Source organism: Pipistrellus hanaki (assembly GCF_964339955.1).
Source record: "Pipistrellus hanaki genome assembly, chromosome: 7".
In the NCBI taxonomy this organism is placed as follows: Eukaryota; Metazoa; Chordata; class Mammalia; order Chiroptera; family Vespertilionidae; genus Pipistrellus; species Pipistrellus hanaki.
This window is the reverse complement of record NC_140509.1, coordinates 4,366,271-4,388,265: the sequence shown is the minus strand read 5'-3', so window position 1 is coordinate 4,388,265 and position 21,995 is coordinate 4,366,271. Positions and strand designations below refer to the sequence as shown.

Here is a 21,995-nt window from a genome sequence, read left to right as displayed (position 1 = left end):
AGGGAGGGGTAGAGACAGAAACTTCATTGGTTGCCTCCCACCTCCACCGGCCTGGGACCTATGGACTCTCCAAAGAGGTACTGGATCCTTCAGTCAGTCCTCGCGCCAGCGCTCTAACCACTGAGCAACCAGCCAGGCTCCACAGTACAATTTTTAGAGAAAGAGTAGAAAAGGCAAACAGGACCTTAGTATTATTGTGGAAGCAGCTTTAACTTCGGGTACCCTGAGACTCTGGGACAGGGCCACTCTTGGAGGATCTGAGCTACTGGAGGACGGGTCCTTCCTTCTCTCCACCCCCTCTCGGTCCCAGAGCTCCGCTCCGCTCCCCTGCCCGATCCATCCCCGCTTTCCCTGCGAACCAGCCCAGTCCACCTGGTCCTCCCCGAGACCCCTCCCCCAGGTGCCAGTCCCCGCCCGGACCCCGCTCCTGCCCACTGTGCCCCGCTGGCCCTGAGTTTCCTCCGTCCTGAGTACGGGAGGGCTGCTGGGCCACCCGCCCTGCAGGGAGGCGGCTGGGCTGGGGAGGCGGCTGGGCTGGGGAGGCGGGGGTCCGATCGGGTGGAATAAAGTTGTTCCTCCCAGTCACCTGTGGTCCCTCCCAACGACTCCGACCTCCCACGACGCCCAGCCCGGGGGTCGGGCGCCCCGCGCGGCAGCTCCCCGGGCCCAGGCGGGGGTCCCGGCCGCCGCCCGCAGCCGGAAGCGCCCGGCGCCCTGGAAGCCGAGGGGCGGCTTCCGGCGGGAGGCGGGCTCGAGGGCTCCCGGGAAACCCCGGAGCGGACTACGGCCGCGGCCCGCGGGGTGGGGAGGGGAGTGCAGCGGGGGAGGAGGAGGGGGGGCGGACGGGGGGAGTAACGGTCCCGCCGCCGGAGACGCACCCGCGGGGACCAGTCTCCTGGGGCAGGGGAGCGTCCGGTCCTGCCCCGGGTCCGGGAACCGCCCCGTTCAGTGAGGGCCCCGGGCCCGGGGCTCCGAGGGGCGCGGAGCTGGGGCGGCTCCGGTCCCCGCGCCCGGCGCCCGCCCAGCCCGGCCCTGGCTCCGGCGCTCACTTCCTTCCCGTTTTGGCTGCGGCGCTCGGAGCGGGCGGACGTGGGGGGAGCGGAAAGGGCGGGAGGCCCGAGCCGGGGGGAGACGGGGTGCGGAAAAGCCGGGAGGGGACTCGGCCGGAGACCGACGGCAACAGCGGCCCGGGACCGTCCCGAGCAGGTCAGCCTGAGCCCGGTGACCCTCCGGTCCCGCACTCGTGCCCCCCGCCCCCGGCGCCGGGCCTACGCCCCCTCCCCCGCTCCCACAGGACTTCCGCCCGCTCCCGGCGCCCCCTCACCGCCCCGCTCCTGTCTCCCCAGGCGCCCCCATGGCCCGGCCCTGCTGACGCCCCGCCATGCTCCCGCGGCCCCTGCGGCTGCTCTGGGACCCGAGCCCCCCCGGGGGAGTGGTGCTGAGCAGCTTCCGGAGCCGAGACCCCGAAGAGGGTGGGGGCCCCGGCGGCCGGGGCGCGGGCGAGGGGCAGGAGGAAGAGGAGGAGGAGGAAGACGAGGTGAGGCGCGGGAGGTGGAGGTCGGGGTGTTGTGGAGGCTCCCCTTCCTCTCGCCGTCCTGTCCCGGTGTTTCCTCCGCTGCCCCGGTGGTTTCCGCTCCTGCGGCCGCGCGCCCGCCGCGGGGCCCCGGCGTCCCCGTCCTCCGCCCGCAGGACCTGCCCGCCCTCCGGGTGCCCCGCGGCCCGGCCCTCCGCCCGGCCGGAGCGTGCCGGCCTCCGGGCGCGGGGTTTGGGTCCCGTCTCCCCGCCGGCATCGCATTTGTTTGGCGGGGAGGGGTTAGTTTCCACGGTAACCGCTCCGCGGGCTCCGGGATTGGGGAGGGAGCCCTTCGGCTGCGTGACCCCTCCCCCTCCTGCCCGGCGCCGGTGGAGGCGGGAAACCCGGGGTTTGGATCTGGGAGGGACGGTCCGGCCTGAGCGGGGAGCGCCTGCCCTCCCCCGGGGCCGAGTGATGCCGGGAGCGGGGTGGGGGCCTCCCGAGGGCCAGGCGTCGGATGGGGCCCGGAGGCCCCGGACTGCAGGGTCCAGGGCTGGGCGAGGGCAGTGACTGGCAGGGCTGGTTTTTCGGGATCGGCTGGGGGAGGGGCCGTAGCCACGTGACTCCAGAGTCTACCGTCCCCCGCCCCCATCATCCCCACTTCCCCTTCTCCTTCCTGTGCTGGGATGAGAGCCGCCACCTGGAGGGGGTCTCTCAGGACCGGAGGAAAGGGGCCCGAGGGCAAAGGCTAACTTAGGGCTTGGCCAGCGCCTTAGGGGAGGGCGGGGCGTGAGGTTTCAGCTTCTCAAGGTCTCTGCTTCTGGCTTTCTGTCTCAGTTCCCCTCCTACGCTTTGCACCCTGCTTCTCTGCTGGGTTGGGGTTCAGCTCTGGGGGACAGGGGCTCGGGTGGTCTCCAGGATCAGGGTTCCTGCATTCCACCCGCTCCCCCACCGCAAACCCCTCGACTCCGCCGGGCCCTGAGGCGGTTTGGGTGGGGCTGTCTGGGCCCTAGTGGGAGAGACCTGGGGTCACCAGCACCCCCAACTCCTCGCACTCGATGGTACTATCCCCCGCCCTCACAGGTGAGGGGTAAGGGGAAGGAGCGGGGCCTGGGTGAGGGCTGGGGCTGTGGGCGATGAGGGCCTGTCTGACTCCCTTCCTTACTCCTGCAGGCCCCTGTGTCTGTCCGGGATGAGGAGGAGGATGGTGCCACCTTTACTGTCACAAGCCGCCAGTATCGGTCTCTTGATCCCTTGGTGAGATAACTGGCTTCTCACCTCTGACCCATTACCCCCAGAAGGGCCAGAGTGCTAGGTTGATCTGGACCTGGACTCTGCTGTGTGACGCTGGTCAATCCTTTGCCCTCTCTGGATCTGAGCCTGGGTCATCGGCTAGGTCTGGGCTTTTCCCAAAACCTAGGGCAGTTGAAGAAAGGGGCAGTGACACCCCTCTGTCTCCCCAGGCCCCCACACCTCCCCCGCGGTCCTCCCGAAGGCTCCGAGCTGGCACCCTGGAGGCTCTGGTCAGACACCTGCTGGATGTCCGGACGGCAGGGGCCGATGTGACCTTCACAGCAACCTTCCTGGCCACCCACCGGGCCTTCACCTCCACGCCTGCTCTGCTTGGGCTTATGGCTGACAGGTCAGGGTGGTAAGGGACCAGGGTCATAGAGATACTGGACTTCCTAAAGCCAGAATAGCCACCAGAGTGGTCAAAGCCACCGGGGCTGGAAAAACAGACGGGATCTTCCTTTGCCCAGGCTGGAGGCCCTTGAGTCCCATCCTGATGAACTAGAGAGGACAAAAGGGTGAGTGACCCCCCGTTCTCAGCCTCCAAGTCCCCTCTGCCCGAGCTGCAGCTTGACATCTGACCCCTGGCTGATCCCCCTTCTCCCAGGGTAGCCATCTCTGTGCTGTCAACCTGGCTGGCCTCTCACCCTGAGGATTTTGGCTCTGAGGTCAAGGGTCAGCTTGACCGGCTTGAGAGCTTCTTGCTTCGGACAGGGTATGCAGCAGGGGAGGGTGTTGGGGGGGACAGCGCTGACCTCATCCGAAACCTCAGGTCCCGGGTGGACCCCCAGGCCCCCGACCTTCCTAAGCCCCTGGCCCTCCCCGGCGATCCCCCTGCTGACCCCACGGATGTCCTGGTGTTCCTCGCTGACCACTTGGCCGAGCAGCTGACCCTGCTAGATGCGGTGAGACCCTGACCTGTGACCCCCGTGCCCCCTCACTAACCTTGCCCTGACTCCAGATCCTTTCCTCGCTCCCAGCCCTTCCCGGCCTCCTCTCCCACCCCGTGCTGACCTTCCCCGTTACCCTTGGTCGTCACCCTTCAAATCCTGTGTCCCTTTGGGTCCCTTGGCCACCTGAGATCCTCACACCCTAATATTGGAAGGCTGGTTCTTTTGACTGTGAACTTTAACCTCTGACCTCTTCCCCACAGGAGCTGTTTCTCAATCTGGTTCCCTCTCAGTGCCTGGGGGGCCTGTGGGGTCACAGAGACCGGCCGGGACATTCTCACCTCTGCCCATCTGTGCGAGCTACTGTCACCCAGTTCAACAAGGTGGCCGGGGCCGTGGTCAGCTCTGTCCTGGGGGCCATCTCAACCGGGGAGGAGCCTGGGGAGGTGACCATACGGCCACTCCGGCCGCCCCAGAGGGCCCGGCTTCTGGAGAAGTGGATCCGAGTGGCTGAGGTAAGAGAGAAGGTCGGGGCCGCTGGGGACCGCGGTGCGGAGAGAGATCCCACAGCGTGGCCGCCCTCTGTGACCCACAGGAGTGTCGTGTACTCAGAAACTTCTCTTCAGTTTACGCCGTGGTGTCGGCCCTGCAGTCCAGCCCCATCCACAGGCTTCGGGCAGCCTGGGGGGAAGCAGCCAGGTGGGGAGGATGGGGCGCTGGGCTGGGCTGAGGGCCGGGAGGGGGTGCTGAGCCGCTGGTCCTCAGCCTGCTGCCCTCCTCCAGGGACAGCCTCCGGGTTTTCTCCAGCCTCTGCCAGATTTTCTCCGAGGAGGATAACTACTCCCAGAGCCGGGAGCTGCTCTTGCGGGTGAGCCCTGTTCCCTGGCCTCCAGCCCCCCTGCGCCCCCCCCCCCCTCATTTCTCCTCCTTCTGTCCCCCAGGAGGCGAAAGCACAGCCCCATCTGGAGCCCAATTCCAAGAAGGCCCCCAAGTCTGGCTCCCGGGGTGGGGTGAGTGCCGGGGTGGGGGCTGGGGGGTGGGGGGTGTGGGGAGTAAGGAGAGTGTGTTGGGGGTGCAGTCAGAGGGGGGAGGGGGGAGAAAGGCACAGCGGGGTGAGGACTGTTCCCTTTGTCTGACCTCTCCGCAGGGTGTGGTCCCATACCTTGGCACCTTCTTGAAGGACCTGGTGATGCTGGATGCGGCCTCCAAGGATGAGCTTGCGGTCAGTGTGTGCTCAGTGGAAGGCTAGAACCGGGGGTTCAGGGCCAGACACCTCCCTGCAGGAAGGTGCCAGGCTGAGCGCTGAGGCCGCACCAGGGCTCGGGCCGAGCCCAGGGTTCTGGTCCTGCCGCTTTGGCGAGCTGCGTAGCCTTGTGCCCGAGTGACCTGCGAACGGGAAGCTAGTGACAGTGTCTACCTCTGTTAGGAAGGTGAAATGCATTCCTCCTGGCAGTGCTTAGAACATGCCCGAGCTTAAGCATACACAGACTGGGTTAAGTGATTGAATGCTGGAACTTCGGGCAGGTTCCTAATCCTCTCTGAGCCTGATTTTCTCTTGGTGACGTGGGCAGTTTCTAACCTCAGATACTCAATGTAGAGGGTAAGGAAGGGTGCTTAGGGGGTGACAGATGGGGGGTGGTGTCAGAGAGGTGCCTGTATTTGGAGGGGCGTAGTCTCTCTGACAGGGTTGGCCTCTCACCCCGCCCTTTATTCTTGCAGAATGGATACATCAATTTTGACAAGCGGAGGAAGGTGAGGGGGTGCTTGGGCTGGGTGCTAGAGAGCCCGAGCACGTCCCAGGAAGGGGAGAAGGAAGGAGGGGAAAGTCGGGATCCCTGAGTTTTGGCTCCTACAGCCTGAGGGTCCCTTCCTAGGAGTTTGCTGTCCTTTCTGAGCTGAGGCGGCTCCAGAATGAATGTCGTGGCTATGACCTGCGACCCGACCCTGACATCCAGCAGTGGTTACAGGGGCTGCGGCCACTGACAGAGGCCCAGAGGTGACTTGCTGGTGAGGGTGGGACTTCAGGGCTCAGGCCGGGCATGGGGATCACGTGCCACATGCTGACCTCTGCCCATCGCCCCTCTCCCCAGCCATCGAGTGTCCTGTGAGGTGGAACCACCTGGTTCCGGTGACCCTCCTGCCCCTCGAATGCTTCGGCCTACGCTGGTCATCTCGCAGTGGACAGAGTGAGGGAGTCGTGGCTGGGGGGTAGTCTCTTGGGGACTTGCCTTCTTCCTCTGACCCTCCCAATCCCCTGCCACTCCAGGGTTCTTGGCTCTGTTGGGGGTCCCACCCCGCTTGTCTCCTGGGACCGGCCCAATGTTGGAGATGAGGTGCCTGGAAACCCTGCTCCTCTGTTGACTCGCCTGGCCCAGGTGAGCTCTGCTCCTGACCTCTGACCTCAACACTGACCCCGACTCTTGTGAATGTTCGTTCCTTCCTTGACCTCTGCTTCACAGCAGTGCCCATGTTGTTTGCCCGCAGCACATGAAGTGGCCGTCTGTGTCATCTCTGGACTCCGCCCTGGAAAGCTCTCCGTCCCTACACAGTCCGGCGGGCCCCAGCCACCTCTCCCCGCCAGCATCCTCTCCGAGGCCTTCTCGAGGTCACCGCCGTTCAGCTTCCTGTGGCTCCCCACTCGGTGGGGGTGCAGAAGGGGCCTCCAGGGGGCCTGCATCCGGGGGAGGGGGCTCTGGGCCAGGCGCTTCTGACTGTCGAATCATCCGAGTCCAGATGGAGCTGGGGGAAGATGGCAGTGTCTACAAGAGCATCTTGGTGAGGGGCCGCGGGCTGGAGGTGGGGTGCGGGTGGTGCTTTGTGGGATCATAGTCTTAGGCTTAAAGCCAAATGGGAAGGTGATTGGTTTTAATTCTGGCCGCTCTATTGTAAAGCATTGTTAGCTGCGGCACCGGAACCTTTGGTGGCCTGTCAGGTTTTTACAACAAGCAGCAGTTGTCCCCACAGGGAAGCAGCCCTGTGTCTGGCCACGCGAGTTGGCCTGTGGAGGACAGGGGCCACCATTGGGTTTCCCTGTTTGTTCTAAAGTACTGAGTGGCTGTGGTGCTTCCCAACCTTTTTTTTGGCCACGCCCCACCTAACCCTCTAAATCCTGATGCCCCCTCCCCCGTGACTTGGAATTCCTATTATTCAAAAAGTGAGCTGCAATTCACGTGGAGGAAGGCTAAAAGGCCATGAATTTGGTCTAAACAAGCTTCCAAACAACATGGCATCCATGCAAGAGAAAAAAGAACGAAGGACAGCTGAAGTACTGAGGAAGAAATCACTAAGAAATGGTTAAAAAATAATATGAAGTGATATGAAAAAATGGCAGTTTCAAATCATCTAATAGAGAACTGAAATGCATAAATGTCACTATCCATATACTGTATATGAGGCTCCTAGAACCATAAGAAATGCAAAAAGTCACTGTCAGTAACTCATTCTCGAATTGCCCCCTCTGGGGCGTGTGCCCCACGTTGGGAACCACTGGTTAGAACACTGGTCATTGCACCAAAGGGTCAGGGGTTCGATTTCTGATCAAGGGCACATACCTGGGTTGCAGATTCAATCCCCAGCCCCAGTTTTGGGGTGTGTGCAGGAGGCAACTCATCCATGCGTCTCTCTCGCATCGATGTCTCTCTCCCCCCTTCCACTCTCTCAAAAATATTTATATATTGGTCACGGGTAACTTTTTTTGTTTGGGGATCAGTGGCTGGGTTGGAAGGATGGGAAGCAGAGGTCATTCTGGCCAGTTTATCGCTTTTGGTTTCCTGTCCTGCCAGGTGACAAGCCAGGACAAGGCTCCGAGTATCATCAGTCGTGTCCTTAAGAAAAACAACCGTGACTCCGCAGTGGCTTCGGAGTATGAGCTGGTGCAGCTGCTACCAGGGGAGCGAGGTCAGACGTGGGAGGAGGCGGTGCCCATCAGTGGGGATGCGTCTCTATCCAGGTGGTTATTGGGGAACAACTGTTTGAGCTTGACACCTCCTCTCTGAACCCACAGAGCTGTCCATCCCACCCTCCGCCAACGTCTTCTACGCTATGGACAGAGCTTCACACGATTTCCTCCTGCGGCAGCGGCGAAGGTCCTCCACTGCCACGCCTGGCCTTGCCAGCGGCCCCTCTGCCTCAGGAACGCCCCCAAGTGAGGGAGGAGGGGGGTCCTTTCCCAGGATCAAGGCCACAGGACGCAAGATAGCCCGGGCACTGTTCTGAGGAGGAAGCTCTCGGCTCACAGACTCCTGGAGACCACCCCAGATGTGGTAGCCGTGCGGAACGGTGACGGTTACATTGCATTGGGAAGAACCCAGAAAGGTGGCGACTACCCTGGGGCAGTGAAGTGCCACTGGTTTGTCAGACAAGAGGTCCCGCCCTGTGGGAACTGGTAATGAAGTTGGATGCCATGTATAACCCCCTTTTCCATGAACATGGCACATGGCCATGCCACAGCATGCCGAGGGCCAAGGGAAGGCCTACGGGGGAGAAGAGAGACCTAGAGGCCCTGAGTCCCAGGAAGAGAGGATGGCAAGAAGTAGGTTCCTGTTCTGGGGATTCCCGTCACTGTGACAACACTAAAATAAACCAAAACACTACCTGAATTCTCCTCCCCTGGCATGGCAGTGTATGAGCCAGCTGCTGGGAGTGTGGGCGGGGAGCTGGTTGGAATTTAGATTCCATGGAACATTTTCTATCCCATTGAAGACCTGAAAGTGGAGTCTTGCCCCAAAACCATGTCCTCAGAATTCTGGTTTTTTCCTCCCTAGCGACCTCTCCATCCCTGGTCCCTTTATTTGCTCTTAAAGTTTCTCCTTAGTTGTCATAGATCCATGTCAAGTACTAGCCACACCGTTAAAGCGATCAGAATGAACTCCCCAGGCTGCAAATTTATAAGAAACTTTAGGACAAAAGACATGAAGAACTTTGTGGGCATTGTACAAACTTGGAGGCCTTACAACCTCACAAAGTATGTGCTAGGATTTAAATCGGTCCAAGCGACATTCAAACAAATACTAGGAGACTAAAAAGAACTAAGATGCTGAGGCTACTTGGGAGGATAAATCCTAGTACTGAGGCCCCCTTTCTTCCCGGGTCTCAGAGGAGAGGACTGAGTTAAACTCAGCTTCCATTTGCATCGTAAATGCCCTCATGTTTCCTAAAGGGGCATGCCAACCAAGCTAAGTGTTTTATGTACAGATGAGGCTTGAGATGTTTTAGATTTTAGTCTCAAAAAATGATGGATGAGTCACAAAGACTGCAGTTGCAAGAATTTGGACTTGATTTAACAGGTGGTGTACATCCATTAGGTGGAAGGGCTGGGATAATGGATGAAGACAGTTGTGACAGAAGTGGCTGGTCAAACAGCCAGGTGTTTTCACATTTTATTAGCTACAGAGCTGCCTGGGTTCCCCCTCCTCCCCGGTCCCCCCCTCCCCCATAGGGTCAGGCCTTGCCAGAAGGCCCTGCCTTTGCCGCCTGGGCCCGCTGGAACTCCTGCTGCAGCTGAGCAAGGGTCTCCCTCTGTTGCTCTGACTGCTGCTCGAGGTCCCGGAGCTGGGATTCGTATCGCTTACTGAGAAGAGGCAACAGAGACAAGCACATAAGTTAGGGAGACTTACTGAGGATGCTCCTTTGAAGGAAGAAAGATCAGTGGACAACTTGAGATCTAGGGCATGGAGGGGGAGAGGTTAAAGGGGAAGGGGGTGGAGGAAGTGGACGATGGGGCTGCTCTCCTATGGTGTCAGGCGCATCACAGAGTGGGGGACAAACACTCACATTTCAGCTGTGATATAGTCCAGTCTCTTCCCTACTGTGGCCCGAGCCTCCCCCAGCTCCTGTTTGACCAGCACGGGACCCAGAAGTTTAAAGACCACGTTGGACCCATCCAGTAAGGCCAGTTCCTGGTGGAGGCGTGCACGTAAAGTCAGAATCCTTGCCAGTACAGCCCCTCCCTCCTTGCCCCACAAACCCCAATCTCACCTCCTTCACGATGTTATTTTCTGTTAGTTGTGCTTCAAGCTTCTGCCGCCCAGACATGGATTTACTCAAGTCTGGGGGTGGGGGTGGGGTGGCAGGAAAGACTTTATTAGAGAAAACACAAGTGCTACCAGACCCCACAATCCTAGTCAGGAGATGGAGGTGGGGCGGCGCGTCCGGGGTGGGGAAGAAAGCATGACCTTAGCATGGCTTTGGGTTCGGAGTGAGTGCAGGGATGGGGGAAGCTGCGCCGACCCTCCCCTTACCCTTCTGCAGCTGCTGGTATTTCTCCACTTCTCCCTGTAGCTTTTTCTGGATCAGCTCAGCCATGGCGGCGGCGAGCCTGCGGGAGGGGGGCGCTGGGTCTCACTCTGGAAGGCTCCGAGCTCCCGGTAATGGTCTGGCTTCCGGAGATGACAGCACTCTTGGGCGGCGGCCTCTCGGGGCACAGCAGCTCCTCCCGTTCGTATCCACACGGCCCAGGCCGCAGGGGGTGGCAGTTGAAACGAGACCCCAAACCGAAACCCTGCCTCCCTCGTTCTCTCTTCAGTGATTATAAACCCGGAAGTAAACAAAGAATGCTGGGAATGCTACCGTATGATGCATGCCGGGAATTGTAGTTCAGACGTGTTTAATAAGCGGCGTTCTGCTAAAGATACAAATTTTAAAGATTCCAGGAAAGATGGGGAAACGAAGATGGAAAAATCAACCGCACCGTTTCTTGGGACCTGATCCCTTGCCTTTCTTTCGTTACTCGCGCATAAGCTGCTACTCGGAGGAGAGGGACCAAGGTCCGCCTGGCCCCTTAAGGGAGAGCCGCCCTCATTCAAGATGGCGACTTTAGGCGTCACACCTGGTACGGCGCTGATTGGATGAGGGCTGGAGGACTTCCGGGAGATACCTGTGAGACTGTGGGACAGCTGGAGGCGTTGGCACGTGGGTCGTCCTTAGGGTGGCAGGATGGAGACTGCCCCCAAGCCGGGCAGGGATATCCCTCCCAAGAAAAATAAACTTCAGAACAAGAAAAAGGTAGAGATCTTCCTGGGGCGGAAGGAACGTTTTCAACCCCGGGATCGGAGGGGCGGGGCAGGGGCAGCGGAGGATCAGGGCTTCTGATCTGCGGGTGGAAACCGCCACGAGCCGAGCGGGCCTGATTCAGTGCTTGGGCATTGACCTATGAACCTATGACATATGGACCAGGAGGTCATGGTTCAGTTCCCTGTCCGGGCACATGCTCCGGTAGTAGGCTTCATCCCCAGTGCGGGGTGTGCGGGAGGCAGCCGTCAATGATTGTCTCATCCTTGGTGTTTCTCTCCCTTCCTCTCTGAAGTAATTGTATTTCTTTTATGTTTATAAAAGAGACCGCGGCGATACTGGGAGGAAGAGATCACTCCGACCACTGCTACAGCTTCTGCAGAGCCCCCTCCTAACAAGAAGAGGAACGGAGAGCCCCGCCCCCAGAAGCCAAAGAACACTCACACCCCAAAGAAGTCTCGCATCTCCAAGAAGCCCCAGTTCTTAAAGAAACCCCGAGGACAGAGGAATGCGGAGCCTCCGCGGAGCGTGTCGGGGGTGAGCATGGGGCCTGATAGGGTAGCGGGGCAAGGTGCCTTGTGCTTTGAGGATGCGAAGGTTGGGTTCCATCCGAGCCTGTCAGCGAATTGCCTCCTCCCTGCCCCAGGCCCAGGACCCATTCCCAGGCCCCGCCCCGGTCTCTGTGGAGGTTGCTCAGAAGTTCCGTCGCATTGACAAATCCAAAAAGGTGAGGGCCAGTCGAGGGGGTTGCAGGCAGGGAGTGTCTGGATGAGATGGATGGAGACGGGACCAGGTGGCTCTCTTGTGACCTCACATAGTGTCTTTTCTCCCCCCATATCTTCCCCACCAACGATGTGGTAGCTGCCACATTCTAAGGCCAAAACCCGAAGCCGGCTTGAGGTGGCTGAAGCTGAGGAAGAGGAAATAAGTGTCAAAGCTGCTCGTTCTGAGCTGCTGCTTGCTGAGGAACCTGGGTGAGTGGCCCTGATCTGGTCCCCAGCCCCTGCTTTATGGGCTGTCCTTTCCCGTTTTCGTGTTGGTGCACTTACTTCACATTAGAAAGCTCTTCTGCAGCTCCATCACTCCCTTGCAGGTTTCTGGAAGGGGAGGAGGGGGAGGACACGGCCAAAATTCGCCAGGCGGACATCGTGGAGGCTGTGGACATTGCCAGTGCAGCCAAGGTGAGCCTGCGGAGGGGACCGGGCCAGGCAAGACGAAGTGGGGACTAGAAGGGGGAATTACTGAAGTGAGCCGTTTAGTTCTTGATCCTTTTTTTAACTCTTCCCTTTCCCAGCACTTTGACTTGAACTTGCGACAGTTTGGACCCTACAGGCTGAATTACTCTCAGACTGGGAGGTAAGGCTGAATTCTAGTGACTGGAACTGGAATGAGGGCATGTCTCCTTAACCACGTCAGCCAGGCCCTCCTCAGCCATGCCTGTGTATGTTTGGTTGTGTGGTATGTGTCCTGTGATTTGCTTGCATGTGAGGGTGAACACGTATGACATCTCTCCTCTCACCTGGGAAGAAGGGGCTGGCATGAAGGCCTCCACTGGTCTGAGGGTGCTCCGGCATTGACACCCTGCTTGTTCCCCACCTCCAACAGACACTTGGCTTTCGGAGGGCGCCGGGGTCACGTGGCTGCCCTTGACTGGGTGACAAAGAAGCTCATGTGTGAGATCAACGTCATGGAGGCAGTGCGGGACATCCGGTCAGTGCCTGTCCGTCCGGGGTCAGTGGTGAGACAGCCCTTCTTGATTGAATGACACTGTGACCCCTTACCCTCTGCCCTCTCCTCCCAGGTTCCTGCATTCGGAGGCACTGCTTGCTGTCGCTCAGAACCGCTGGCTTCACATCTATGACAACCAGGGAATTGAACTCCACTGCATCCGCCGCTGCGACCGTGTCACGCGGCTTGAGTTCCTGCCTTTCCACTTCCTCCTGGCCACATCTGTGAGTGGCCGTCAGCACAGGGCCTGGGTGGGACCCTGAGAAGACCATGCCTCCTCTGGCACCCCAGGAGAGGGAGGACAGCGCAGTCAGGACTCATTTCTCTCTCACAGTCAGAGACTGGCTTTCTGACCTACCTGGACGTGTCCGTGGGGAAGATTGTGGCGGCTCTGAATGCCCGGGCTGGACGACTGGACGTCATGACACAGAACCCTTACAACGCCGTCATCCACCTCGGACACAGCAATGGTTGGTCCCTGGCTGAGGTTTGACTCTGACCATCCTACCCTGCTTTCCTTCTATATTTGTGCTTCACAAGTCCCGTAAAGTTGCCTTTTACCTTCCTCTTTGGGCTCCCTTTGGCCTAGAGTCCCCATCTTTTCCAAGTTTAATCCCCTCGGTGCCCACTTTGGCTCTTCTCTGACCGCCAGGTACCGTGTCCTTATGGAGTCCAGCCATGAAGGAGCCACTGGCGAAGATTCTCTGTCACCGCGGGGGGGTCCGGGCTGTGGCAGTAGATTCTACAGGCACGTAAGTCACTTGTTGGGGCATGAGGTGCTGGTCGTCACGGCGGGATAGGAAAGTGTGGAAGGCTGAGTGTCTTTAAGAGAACAGACTCTGCATTAAGCTGCCTGGGTGTAAATTCTGGTGCCACCACTGACCAGCCATGTGAGTGTGGGCACATTACATAACTCTGTGAGCCACACATTCCTCACCCTGAGAGTAGGGGCATGAGTGTCTAGCTCAAGAGTCAGCAAAATTTTTCTATAAAGAGCCTGGTAGGCCGGCCTGGCATTGCTCAGTGATTGAGCATCAACCTATGAGGCAGGACGTCACGGTTTGATTCCTGGTCAGGGCTCCATCCCCAGTGGGGGGGCGGGAGTGGGGAGAAGACCGGCGGTAGCCAATTGATGATTCTCATCATAGAGATTTCTCTTTTCTCTCTGAAATCAATATTTCAAAGCCTAAAACATTTACTATCTGGCTTTTATATATGTATAAAATATATATCTATACATATATAAAAGCCAGATAGTAAATGTTTTAGGCTTTGCTGGCCAAGAGGGTATTATGTAGATATTTGAATAATAAAAAGGAAAAAAAACAGTATCACAAAAATTTTTTAAAATATATTTTATTGATTTTTTACAGAGAGGAAGAGAGAGGGATAGTGAATTAGAAACATCGATGAGAGAGAATCATCGATCAGCTGCCTCTTGCACACCTCCCACAGGGGATGTGCCTGCAACCAAGGTACATGCCCTTGACCAGAATCGAACCTGGGACCATTCAGTCTGCAGGCCGACGCTCTATCCACTGAGCCAAACCAGTTTTGGCACTATCACAAATTTTTAAACAATGAAATTCAAAATGTAATAATTGAATGCAATGTTTTTCAGATTCAGGTCTACTAATGGGAAGAATTAGATTCCTCTTTTTGAAGATATATTGCTTAATTGATATTCAGAGTTGGTGTTGAAAGTCATCAGACTCCACAGTAAATGTGATCTGTTAATCTGATCTGAGAGATTTTACATATTTTATCCTTGACAATGTCTTGCACACAGGCAGGTGATGAGGCAGGTGGCTGGCTGGGAGGTGCTCGGAGTGCTGTTATGCTATGACCCTGCGGCTGCGACTCCAGCAGCAGCCGGAAGTGATCCCATGTCAGTGTCTGTCTTGACCACTCTGCTGTGCTAATGTAGCTCAAAAGCAGTAGAGTGAACGTGGTTGTGTTCCAATAAGACCATTCGTGGACACAATTTCATATGATTTTCTCGTCTTGAAATATTCTTTTTAAAAAATATATATTTTACTAGAGGCCTGGTGCACAAATTTGTGCACAGGTGGGGTCCAGCCGACCTGCCCTCATCCGGCTGGGCCGGCTGTGGGGAGGGGCCACAAACAGTTGGCTGGCCTGCCCCACCCCCAATTAGGGTGGGGGGCCAATCAGGAGTGGGGTCAGCCAGGAGGAGGGACAGCGAATGGTTGGCCAGCTGGCCCCACCCCCTGGTCGAATTCCCGGTCAGATTCCCAGTCAAGGAGACAATTTGCATATTGGCCTTTTATTATATAGGATTGATTTTTTACAGAGAAGAATGAAGAGGGATAGAGAGTTAGAAACATCCATGAGAGAGAAACATCGATCAGCTGCCTCCTGCACACACCACACTGGGAATGTGTACACAATGTGTACATGCCCTTGACCTGAATCGAACCCGGGACCCTTCAGTCCGCAGGCCAATGCTCTATCCACTGAGCCAAACCGGTTAGAGCCTTTTGTTTGTTTGTTTATTTATTTACTTTTTTTTTTTTTGCAGTTATATAAACTGATATTTAATAAATATCATTGAGGCCCATCTTGTGGCTCAGTGGTTGAGCATCATCCTATGAACCAGGAGGTCACGGTTGGATTCCAGTCAGGGCACATGTCTGGGTTGCAGGCTTGGTCCCCAGTAGGGGGCGTGCAGGAAGCAGCCGTTTAATGATTCTTCTCTCTCATCATTGAAGTTTTTATCTTTCCTCCTCTCTCTTCCTCTCTCTAGGCCTCGGCCTACGGTCCGGCGGGCGCACTGCGCCCCCTCCGTCCGGCGGGGTCCCTGCATCTTGCGAGGCGGAGGGGGGCGGGGTGGCCGGAGCCCCGCTCTCCCGGCGGCGGGCCGCTAGCTGCGGGACCACCGGATGCACACGGGTTGGCCGCGATCGAGCCCGTCCGTCACGCGCACGCGCGTGCCGCCGCAGCCGCAACTTATTTACTTATTTTAGTACATTTTGATTGATTTCAGAGAGGAAGGAGAAAGGGAGAGAGAGAGAGAGAAAAACATCAATGATGAGGGAGACTCATTAATCAGTGCCCCACACCGGGATTGTGCCCACAACCCAGGCATGTGCCCTGACCAGGAATCAAACCGTGACCTTCTGGTTCATAGGTCAATGCTCAACCATTCAGCCACACTAGCTGACCTTGAAATATCCATTTGATTTTTTTTTCCCCCAACCACTTAACATAAAGTCATTCTCAGCTGTAGGTGGTGGGCCGGATTTGTTTGGCCATAGTTTGCCAGTCCTGGGCTGAGCTCAGGAAGCTGTTATAGACAGTTAATCTCTCCCCCTCACCCCGCCCTCCCCTGCCTTCTGTCTGAGGTTTGAGTGGGGGGTGGGAGGGGAATGGGGGATAAGGGCACATATGTGATACCTTAAAAGAAATTAAAAATAAATAAAGCATGTAATCAGCAACAGCAACAAAAAGCTGTTGTGGACGTTAGTAAGCGAGTTCAGACACACAGAGCTCAGCATGAGCCAGGGAGCAGGCAGCGTCCTGCAGCGCCGCTGTCAGTAAGCACCGTTCCCTTCGGGCCTGGCTGGTGCGAAGGCAGGGAGGTGGGTGTGCTTGGAATTTCTGTGCTTCCTGAGAGTATTTGCATTTCACAGCTGTTCTGTCTGGTGTGTGTGTGTGTGGATCTGGCGGAGAGGTAGGTTTTCGCCCAGATTCCTGGGTTTTCTTCTGATTCCTTTCCTTCATCAGGCCTTCGCTGGGCTCTGTGCTAAGGTTCCGGGGCATAAGGATGACCGGGCCATTGCGCCTGCCTGCTCAGTGACAGTTCCTTCACAACACAGGTGGCAGACGTTTTCAGGGCGGTTGATTGGCCAGGTGGGGCATCTAGGTGCTACTCAGTTGTCTCTGTCACCCCAGACTTGATGTGTCCATCACTGGATCGGACACCCAATTCCCAGGCTCCTCCTTGCCTGCTCCTTTTCTGCCACATTTTCCTGTCGCACACAATTTGGCTTCTTGGACACCAGTGTTCCTTGGCCACCGGGAGGAGCAGAGCTCAGAAGCACTGCTTGCTGAGCGCTGTCTGGGTGCCCAGGCTCTGCTGTTCATGAGCTCCGTGAGGTCCTGCCTGCCTGTCCCTCACAGGTCCCTGCACGTCTGTTTCTCTCCGTCCCGCTGTCTCAGTGCCGTGTTCAGAGCTCTCACCCGCTCCCAGCTTCAAGCCTTCCTCCTGCCTTGCTCCCCCGGAGTCATCAGAAAAACCTTCCCCACAAGCCGCTTTCCTACTTTTACCCGCTGCTCAAGAACCCTCTACGTTGCCCTAACCGGTTTGGCTCAGTGCATAGAGCGTGGGCCTGCAGAGTGAAAGGTCCCAGGTTGGATTCCAGTCAAGGGCATGTGCCTTGGTTGCGGGCACATCCCGAGTGGCAGGTGTGCAGGAGGCAGCAGATCCATGTTTCTTTCATTGATGTTTCTGACTCTATCCCTCTCTCTTCCTCTCTGTAAAAAAGAAATAATATATATATATATATATATTTTAAAAAGAACCCTCTACATTAAATAGAAACTATGTAACTTTACTTTTAAGTTGTTTGAAAGGAAATCAGGAAAAGGGAAAGCGAAGCAGACCCACCTTATGAAAGTCTGCAGTGGCTCGGACCCTTAGACTCCCAGAGTTGTATCTTCGGTGCCATGTGAGTTGGTTCTGCCTCTTTGGCCCCATAGCTGGGCCAGCCTGGCCAGTCCCGGGCTTGCTGCCTTCTGTTGTTCGCCTTCCGGGGCTGCCTGGGTCAGCTGCTCCTCTTCTGGGGCTTACTGAGCTGTTCTCTGAGCTTTGCTCAGCACAGTGCTGGATGGCTCGGGTCTCTGACCGCAGGTCCAGCCCCAGGTCCTCCGCGGGGGCTCAGGGGCTCCAGAGATGGAATCGGATTCCAATTGGGATTGGATTCTTAAAGCTGGGCTGTTTACCACGCTGAGTGACATGGTAGCTGGCCGGCATGCCCACCTGGGATTTGCATGTCCGCAGCGGTGGGGGGGTCAGGATGTGCCCGGAGTTGGTGCTGGCGGGTGTGGCCCTGTGCCAGGAGCCTTCGGTGGAGCTGGGCCCTTGCCCTGAGGAACTCTTCGTCCCCTCCTGGGCTCACAGCCACAGCGAGAGCACATCCTGGCCCTTTGCAAACGTGGTCTCCTGGCCAGCCTCCCCGCGGAGGAGCAGCCCGAACACACACACAGGCAGAAAGGCAGCCTGGGAACGTAAGGAGCCGTGCAGTTTCCCTGAGAGATCTGTCTGAGAAGCGGGGGAGCCGGGCCCTCTAGCACGTGGCTGCATACTGGCTAAGGTTTCCTCAGGCCCATGCCTTCCGTGGTGGCTTGCGATGGCCAGAGGGCAGGGCTGGGGCATTGGGAGTCTGACTTGACGGAGCCCCTGCAACTTGTACCCTGCCGACCCTCCTGGCCTGTTTCCTGCCAGACCTGGAAACACCTCCGCCTCCCCTCTCCTGCTCCCCATTCGTGCCTGCTGTGTCTGCTCCTGCGTTCTGGAGAACTGCTGAGAACGGCTCCCCAGGGAGGCCTCCTGACCACTGCAGGCCACCCGCCCGGAGCGGGCTTCCCCTGCGTGTGTGCAGGGGGCGTGATCCCGGGGCACGGCATGGGCACTCCCTTTGGTTCACGTCTTCAGTAGGTCAGGGCAGAGGCTAAAGAAATAGGCTTTCCTTTCTCTGAGCTTGTTCCTCATTTGTAAAAGGGAAGTACAGCTTAGTGTGCTTTATGACCACAAGGCCATTTGCAGTGTTAGGTGTGATGGCTGTTACCATCAGTCTTTTCTCCCCCAACCAAACTTGATGCCTGGACTTGGCCGCAGGCCTGCTCCGTGACCCCTTACTACAAAGTAACTGTCTTCCCTAATCCCCCAGGTGCATGGCCACCTCTGGCCTGGACCACCAGCTGAAGATCTTTGACTTGCGAGGGAAGTTTCAGCCTCTGAGTGCGCGGACCCTGCCCCAGGGAGCAGGGCACCTGGCCTTCTCCCAGCGGGGACTGCTGGCCGCAGGAATGGGTGATGTGGTCAACATTTGGGCAGGGCAGGGCAAGGCCAGCCCACCCTCCCTGGAGAAGCCCTATCTCACCCACCGCCTCTCAGGCCACGTGCATGGCCTTCAGTTCTGCCCCTTTGAAGACGTGCTGGGGGTGGGGCACAGTGGGGGCATCACCAGCATGCTGGTCCCTGGTAAGTGGGCCACGGCGTGGGCCGAGGTAGCTGGGAGCGAGGGGCCTGGCCAGGCTGGATTCCGTTTATGGCTCCACGCTCTTCCCTCCCCCCAGGGGCTGCTGAGCCCAACTTCGATGGCCTGGAGAGCAATCCGTACAGGAGCCGGAAGCAGAGGCAGGAGTGGGAGGTGAAGGCCCTGCTGGAGAAGGTGAGGACGTGGGGACTGGCACGGGGTTGAGGAAAGCGCTCACACTGGGGGTCTCGGAGAGTTGGATTCAGCGACCAGCCTGGTTTTTGTCCCCCTTTGGGGTCACCCTCCTCACCCATTCCTGTCCCTCTCTGATGCCTCCAGGTTCCTGCAGAGCTCATTTGTCTGGACCCCCGAGCCCTGGCAGAGGTGGATGTCGTCTCTTTGGAGCAGGCGAAGAAGGAACGGATAGAGAGGCTGGTAGGGAGCCGACCCGAGTCCCAGGCACAACCTCACCCCCCCCATCCCAGCAGTGTGGTACGGCCGTGGTGCTGCCACGGGTCCCTGTCTCTGAGGCTGCTACAGCCTTCACTCCTGTCCCCTTCCCCAGGGCTACAACCCAGAGTCCAAGGCTCCCTTCCAGCCAAAGCCAAAGCTGAAGGGCCGAAGCTCGACAGCAAGCCTGGTGAAGAGGAAGCGGAAGGTCATGGACGAGGAACACCGGGTAAAGGAGCATTTGGGGGTGGGCCAGGCCTCCCACAGGCTGTACCCTCCTCTGCTGGTGCCTCTGTCCTCGCCAGCCTGCCACTTCTCACTTTGCCCCCTACCTTCCCAGGACAAAGTCCGGCAGAGCCTTGAGCAGCAGCCACAGAAGCAAGAGAAGGCAGCCAACCCCGTGGGGGCCCGGCCGTCTGCCCTGGACAGATTTGTGCGCTGAGCCAGGCTCCAGGATGGCCTGGGGACAACACTCTCTCCCCAAGATCACCTTTGGGGGAATTCCTGTCCCTGGAATGAGGAGGGGAGGTGCCCCTTCCCCAACTGGGAATAGACTGCTGGCTCCGGGTGTGTGTGTGTGTGTGTGTGTGTGTGTGTGTGTGTGTGGTTAGGTATTAAAGAAGAAAGTGAAGCTTTTGGATGATGTGTCTGGATCATCTTGTTCTTGTCCCCTTCCTTTGCCCAGCATGGGGCTACTCTAGGCTCCAGTGGTCACGTGTCCCGCCACTACCCCCACCCCAGATCTTGTGGTGGCTGTGGCCTTGTCTTTGCCCGTTAGGGGCCTGTCTCCTCAGAGAGGCCGTGCGCTCTCTCCCGAGTCCCTGGAGACGTGCTTCCCATCCAGCAGGGGTTGGCAGAGCCCAGGCTCCCGGGCTTGTGTGCGGGGACCCTGACGGGGACCACACTGCACTCTACAAGTAGAGAGACCAATTTATTGAGGGCTCCTGCCCTCTGCTGCCGTGGGGATTACCGCAGCACTGTTTACTCCCTGAGGAGCATCTTCAGAGCTGGCAGGCCAGACCCTAGTTTTCCCCTAAATCCTCAGGCTTCAGTGACAGAGAGCACTTGTGTAAGGAAGCTGTCCAGTTGCAGCCAGATGCCTTGGGCCGGGAGGAAGGTGGGGGAGCTGGCTGGACCCTCAGCTCCTCACTCCTCTCCAATGGCCCGGGTCCGCTCAGGCTGTGAAGCTGTGAAACCAGGCTATTACCCGACACCGCAGGATGCCCAGGACCCCCTGGAGCCAGGAGCAGAAGGGCGCAGTCCTTTCCCCATCGGAGCCCCCCACCAGCTTCCAGGCTTCCTGCATCTTCCAGGGGTCCACCTTGTGGGATGTCAGCAGGAATTTCCCATAGCAGCACCGGTCCAAGGGATAGTGGGTGGCACCAGCCAGTTTGACACAGGAGGTTGGGGTGAGGCCTCCTCGTCGGGCACTTATCCCCACAAAGACATCTTCCAGGGGCAGAAAATGTGCCCCGCTGGCCACTTTGAGGATGAGCTGCACAGCGGAAGCTGACAACACATACCCTGTGCCCGAGGCGTAGGGTGGGAACGGGCCCCAGCTGGCAGGCCACTGCTCCTCTGATAGCTGGTGCTTGCTCCCTGGAGTCCGAATGGGGTACACCCGCCAGTGCACGCGGCCCAGGTACAGTGGAGGCGTGGGCTGCCGCACCGGCGAGGGGCTGCCTCCTTTCCACCCTGCGTCTCCGGCCTCAGCGCCTCTCCGGGGCTCCATGCCCCTCTCCCGTTGTTCCCGATGGCCCCCTCGCCGGACCAGCTCTGATACCAGTTCTGGAACGTTGACAAACACATCGTCGTCCGTCTTGAGGACGTAGCGGGCCATGGGGCAGTGCTTGTCCGCCCAGCTCAGCCCGCTGAGCGTCTTGAGGGTCAGGTTGCGGTAGGAGTCCCGGAAGGCCGCCTGCACGATGTCCCCCTGGGCAGCTGACTCGCGTTCCAGGTCGTCCCCATGGGAGCCGGGATGCCGCCCGCCCGGCTCTCCCAGGAGGAAGAGCGTCTGCACCCTGAGCCCGCGGGCCTCGCGCTGCCCGCCCCACGAGGCCCGAATGGCGTTCCTTTGGTTGAGGTTCTGGGGGGCCGAGGTCACCAGGATGAGCAGGAAGGGGGGGCCGCCGCGGCCGCCGCAGGCGCCCTCGTTGGCGATCAGGAGGCGCGGCAGGGCCAGGGGCGGCCCCGGCGAGGCCGGAGCAGGGAGCAGGGACGCCAGCGAGAGGCTCAGCAGCTCCTCCCCGAGGCCCGCGGGCCCGAGGAGGGCCCAGACCATCAGCAGCAGCAGGCCGGCGAGGAGGAGGCGCTGGAAGAGGCTGAGGGGCATGGCCGCCACAGTCACAGGGAGCCTGGAGGGAGACAGGGCGGTTGGAGGGCGCGGAGCCGGCTCCCGGAGCCAAAGTCCCTCACCGACCGCGGCCAGGGTGGGGCGCCCAGATGGCGGGCGGCACCTGCGCCGGAAGGTGGGGAGACACGGAAGGAGCGGAGACAGGGACACGGGAGGCTAACCAACCGCGCCTAGGATGGAGCAAGCGGGGATGGCGGGCGGCATCTGCACCGGAAGGTGCGGAGACACGGACACAGGAGGGGACACAGGAGGCTCGGGCTGGGGCTGCGGGGAGGTTACCTGGTCGCCGCCCCGCCACCCCGCTCAGCTCCTCGGCGCTCAGCTCCATGCTCGGGAAGGTGCCGCACCGGCCGCCTCCCGCTCCCGCGGGCGCTGAGCGCGGCCCCGCCTCCTGCCCGGAGGGCTGCGGTGGCGGCTGCGGCCCGCGCAGCCCGTTCCCGGAAACCCCCTGCAGCGCGGAGGGGGCCTTGACCCAAAGTCATTGGACCGGCGAGTGTTGACGTAGATCTTCCTCCCCAACCACGTGTTACCTCCCGGTGCAG

The 21,995-nt window shown here is 58.9% G+C and overlaps 4 protein-coding genes across 6 annotated transcripts; 2 read left to right on the top strand and 2 right to left on the bottom strand.

Moving 5' to 3' along the window:
* Nucleotides 1–1,121: 1,121 nt before the first annotated feature.
* RGL2 (ral guanine nucleotide dissociation stimulator like 2) lies at nt 1,122–8,291 on the top strand. 3 transcript variants are annotated; one of them, XM_084891086.1, is made up of 19 exons: nt 1,122–1,206; nt 1,347–1,537; nt 2,687–2,770; nt 2,977–3,155; nt 3,274–3,321; nt 3,411–3,518; nt 3,576–3,708; nt 3,957–4,208; nt 4,289–4,392; nt 4,477–4,561; nt 4,635–4,703; nt 4,841–4,915; nt 5,413–5,445; nt 5,568–5,689; nt 5,784–5,879; nt 5,960–6,068; nt 6,178–6,468; nt 7,476–7,590; nt 7,697–8,291. In XM_084891086.1, exons 2-19 carry the CDS (start codon nt 1,382–1,384, stop codon nt 7,906–7,908), a joined length of 2,271 nt encoding a protein of 756 aa, XP_084747212.1. In that variant the 5' UTR covers nt 1,122–1,206; nt 1,347–1,381; the 3' UTR covers nt 7,909–8,291. The 3 variants fall into 3 exon arrangements, with proteins under 3 accessions (XP_084747212.1, XP_084747213.1, XP_084747211.1); XM_084891087.1 differs by lacking the exon at nt 3,411–3,518; XM_084891085.1 differs by having other exon boundaries at nt 3,411–3,708.
* Nucleotides 8,292–8,902: 611 nt separating this feature from the next.
* Nucleotides 8,903–10,072, bottom strand: PFDN6 (prefoldin subunit 6). The gene is made up of 4 exons (XM_084891288.1): nt 9,933–10,072; nt 9,670–9,740; nt 9,466–9,590; nt 8,903–9,262 (listed from the first exon to the last, which is right to left on the bottom strand). Exons 1-4 carry the CDS (start codon nt 9,994–9,996, stop codon nt 9,133–9,135), a joined length of 390 nt encoding a protein of 129 aa, XP_084747414.1. The 5' UTR covers nt 9,997–10,072; the 3' UTR covers nt 8,903–9,132.
* Nucleotides 10,073–10,561: 489 nt separating this feature from the next.
* WDR46 (WD repeat domain 46) lies at nt 10,562–19,749 on the top strand. The gene is made up of 15 exons (XM_084891116.1): nt 10,562–10,695; nt 11,026–11,238; nt 11,348–11,428; nt 11,563–11,675; nt 11,795–11,882; nt 11,996–12,057; nt 12,307–12,411; nt 12,503–12,653; nt 12,764–12,899; nt 13,082–13,181; nt 18,342–18,655; nt 18,751–18,845; nt 18,990–19,085; nt 19,216–19,329; nt 19,441–19,749. The coding sequence occupies exons 1-15, from the start codon at nt 10,627–10,629 to the stop codon at nt 19,540–19,542; spliced, it is 1,839 nt and encodes a 612-aa protein (XP_084747242.1). The 5' UTR covers nt 10,562–10,626; the 3' UTR covers nt 19,543–19,749.
* A 71-nt stretch (nt 19,750–19,820) lies between these two features.
* Nucleotides 19,821–21,898, bottom strand: B3GALT4 (beta-1,3-galactosyltransferase 4). Its single transcript, XM_084891176.1, has 2 exons — nt 21,733–21,898; nt 19,821–21,454 (listed from the first exon to the last, which is right to left on the bottom strand). Exon 2 carries the CDS (start codon nt 21,430–21,432, stop codon nt 20,275–20,277), a length of 1,158 nt encoding a protein of 385 aa, XP_084747302.1. The 5' UTR covers nt 21,433–21,454; nt 21,733–21,898; the 3' UTR covers nt 19,821–20,274.
* Between the last annotated feature and the right edge of the window lie 97 nt (nt 21,899–21,995).

Bases quoted from the DNA above. Each gene is read 5' to 3' on its own strand.
- RGL2 (XM_084891085.1), top strand. From the start codon at position 1,382: ATGCTCCCGCGGCCCCTGCGGCTGCTCTGGGACCCGAGCCCCCCCGGG. The intron at 3,322-3,410 runs GTGAGTGACCCC...CCCTTCTCCCAG, and splicing joins GAACTAGAGAGGACAAAAGG to GGTAGCCATCTCTGTGCTGT. The intron at 4,562-4,634 runs GTGAGCCCTGTT...TCTGTCCCCCAG, and splicing joins GCCGGGAGCTGCTCTTGCGG to GAGGCGAAAGCACAGCCCCA.
- PFDN6 (XM_084891288.1), bottom strand. From the start codon at position 9,996: ATGGCTGAGCTGATCCAGAAAAAGCTACAGGGAGAAGTGGAGAAATAC. The intron at 9,741-9,932 runs GTAAGGGGAGGG...CCCCACCCCCAG, and splicing joins ATACCAGCAGCTGCAGAAGG to ACTTGAGTAAATCCATGTCT. The intron at 9,591-9,669 runs GTGAGATTGGGG...CGCCTCCACCAG, and splicing joins AAAATAACATCGTGAAGGAG to GAACTGGCCTTACTGGATGG.
- WDR46 (XM_084891116.1), top strand. From the start codon at position 10,627: ATGGAGACTGCCCCCAAGCCGGGCAGGGATATCCCTCCCAAGAAAAAT. The intron at 12,058-12,306 runs GTAAGGCTGAAT...CACCTCCAACAG, and splicing joins AATTACTCTCAGACTGGGAG to ACACTTGGCTTTCGGAGGGC. The intron at 13,182-18,341 runs GTAAGTCACTTG...CTAATCCCCCAG, and splicing joins GCAGTAGATTCTACAGGCAC to GTGCATGGCCACCTCTGGCC.
- B3GALT4 (XM_084891176.1), bottom strand. From the start codon at position 21,432: ATGCCCCTCAGCCTCTTCCAGCGCCTCCTCCTCGCCGGCCTGCTGCTG.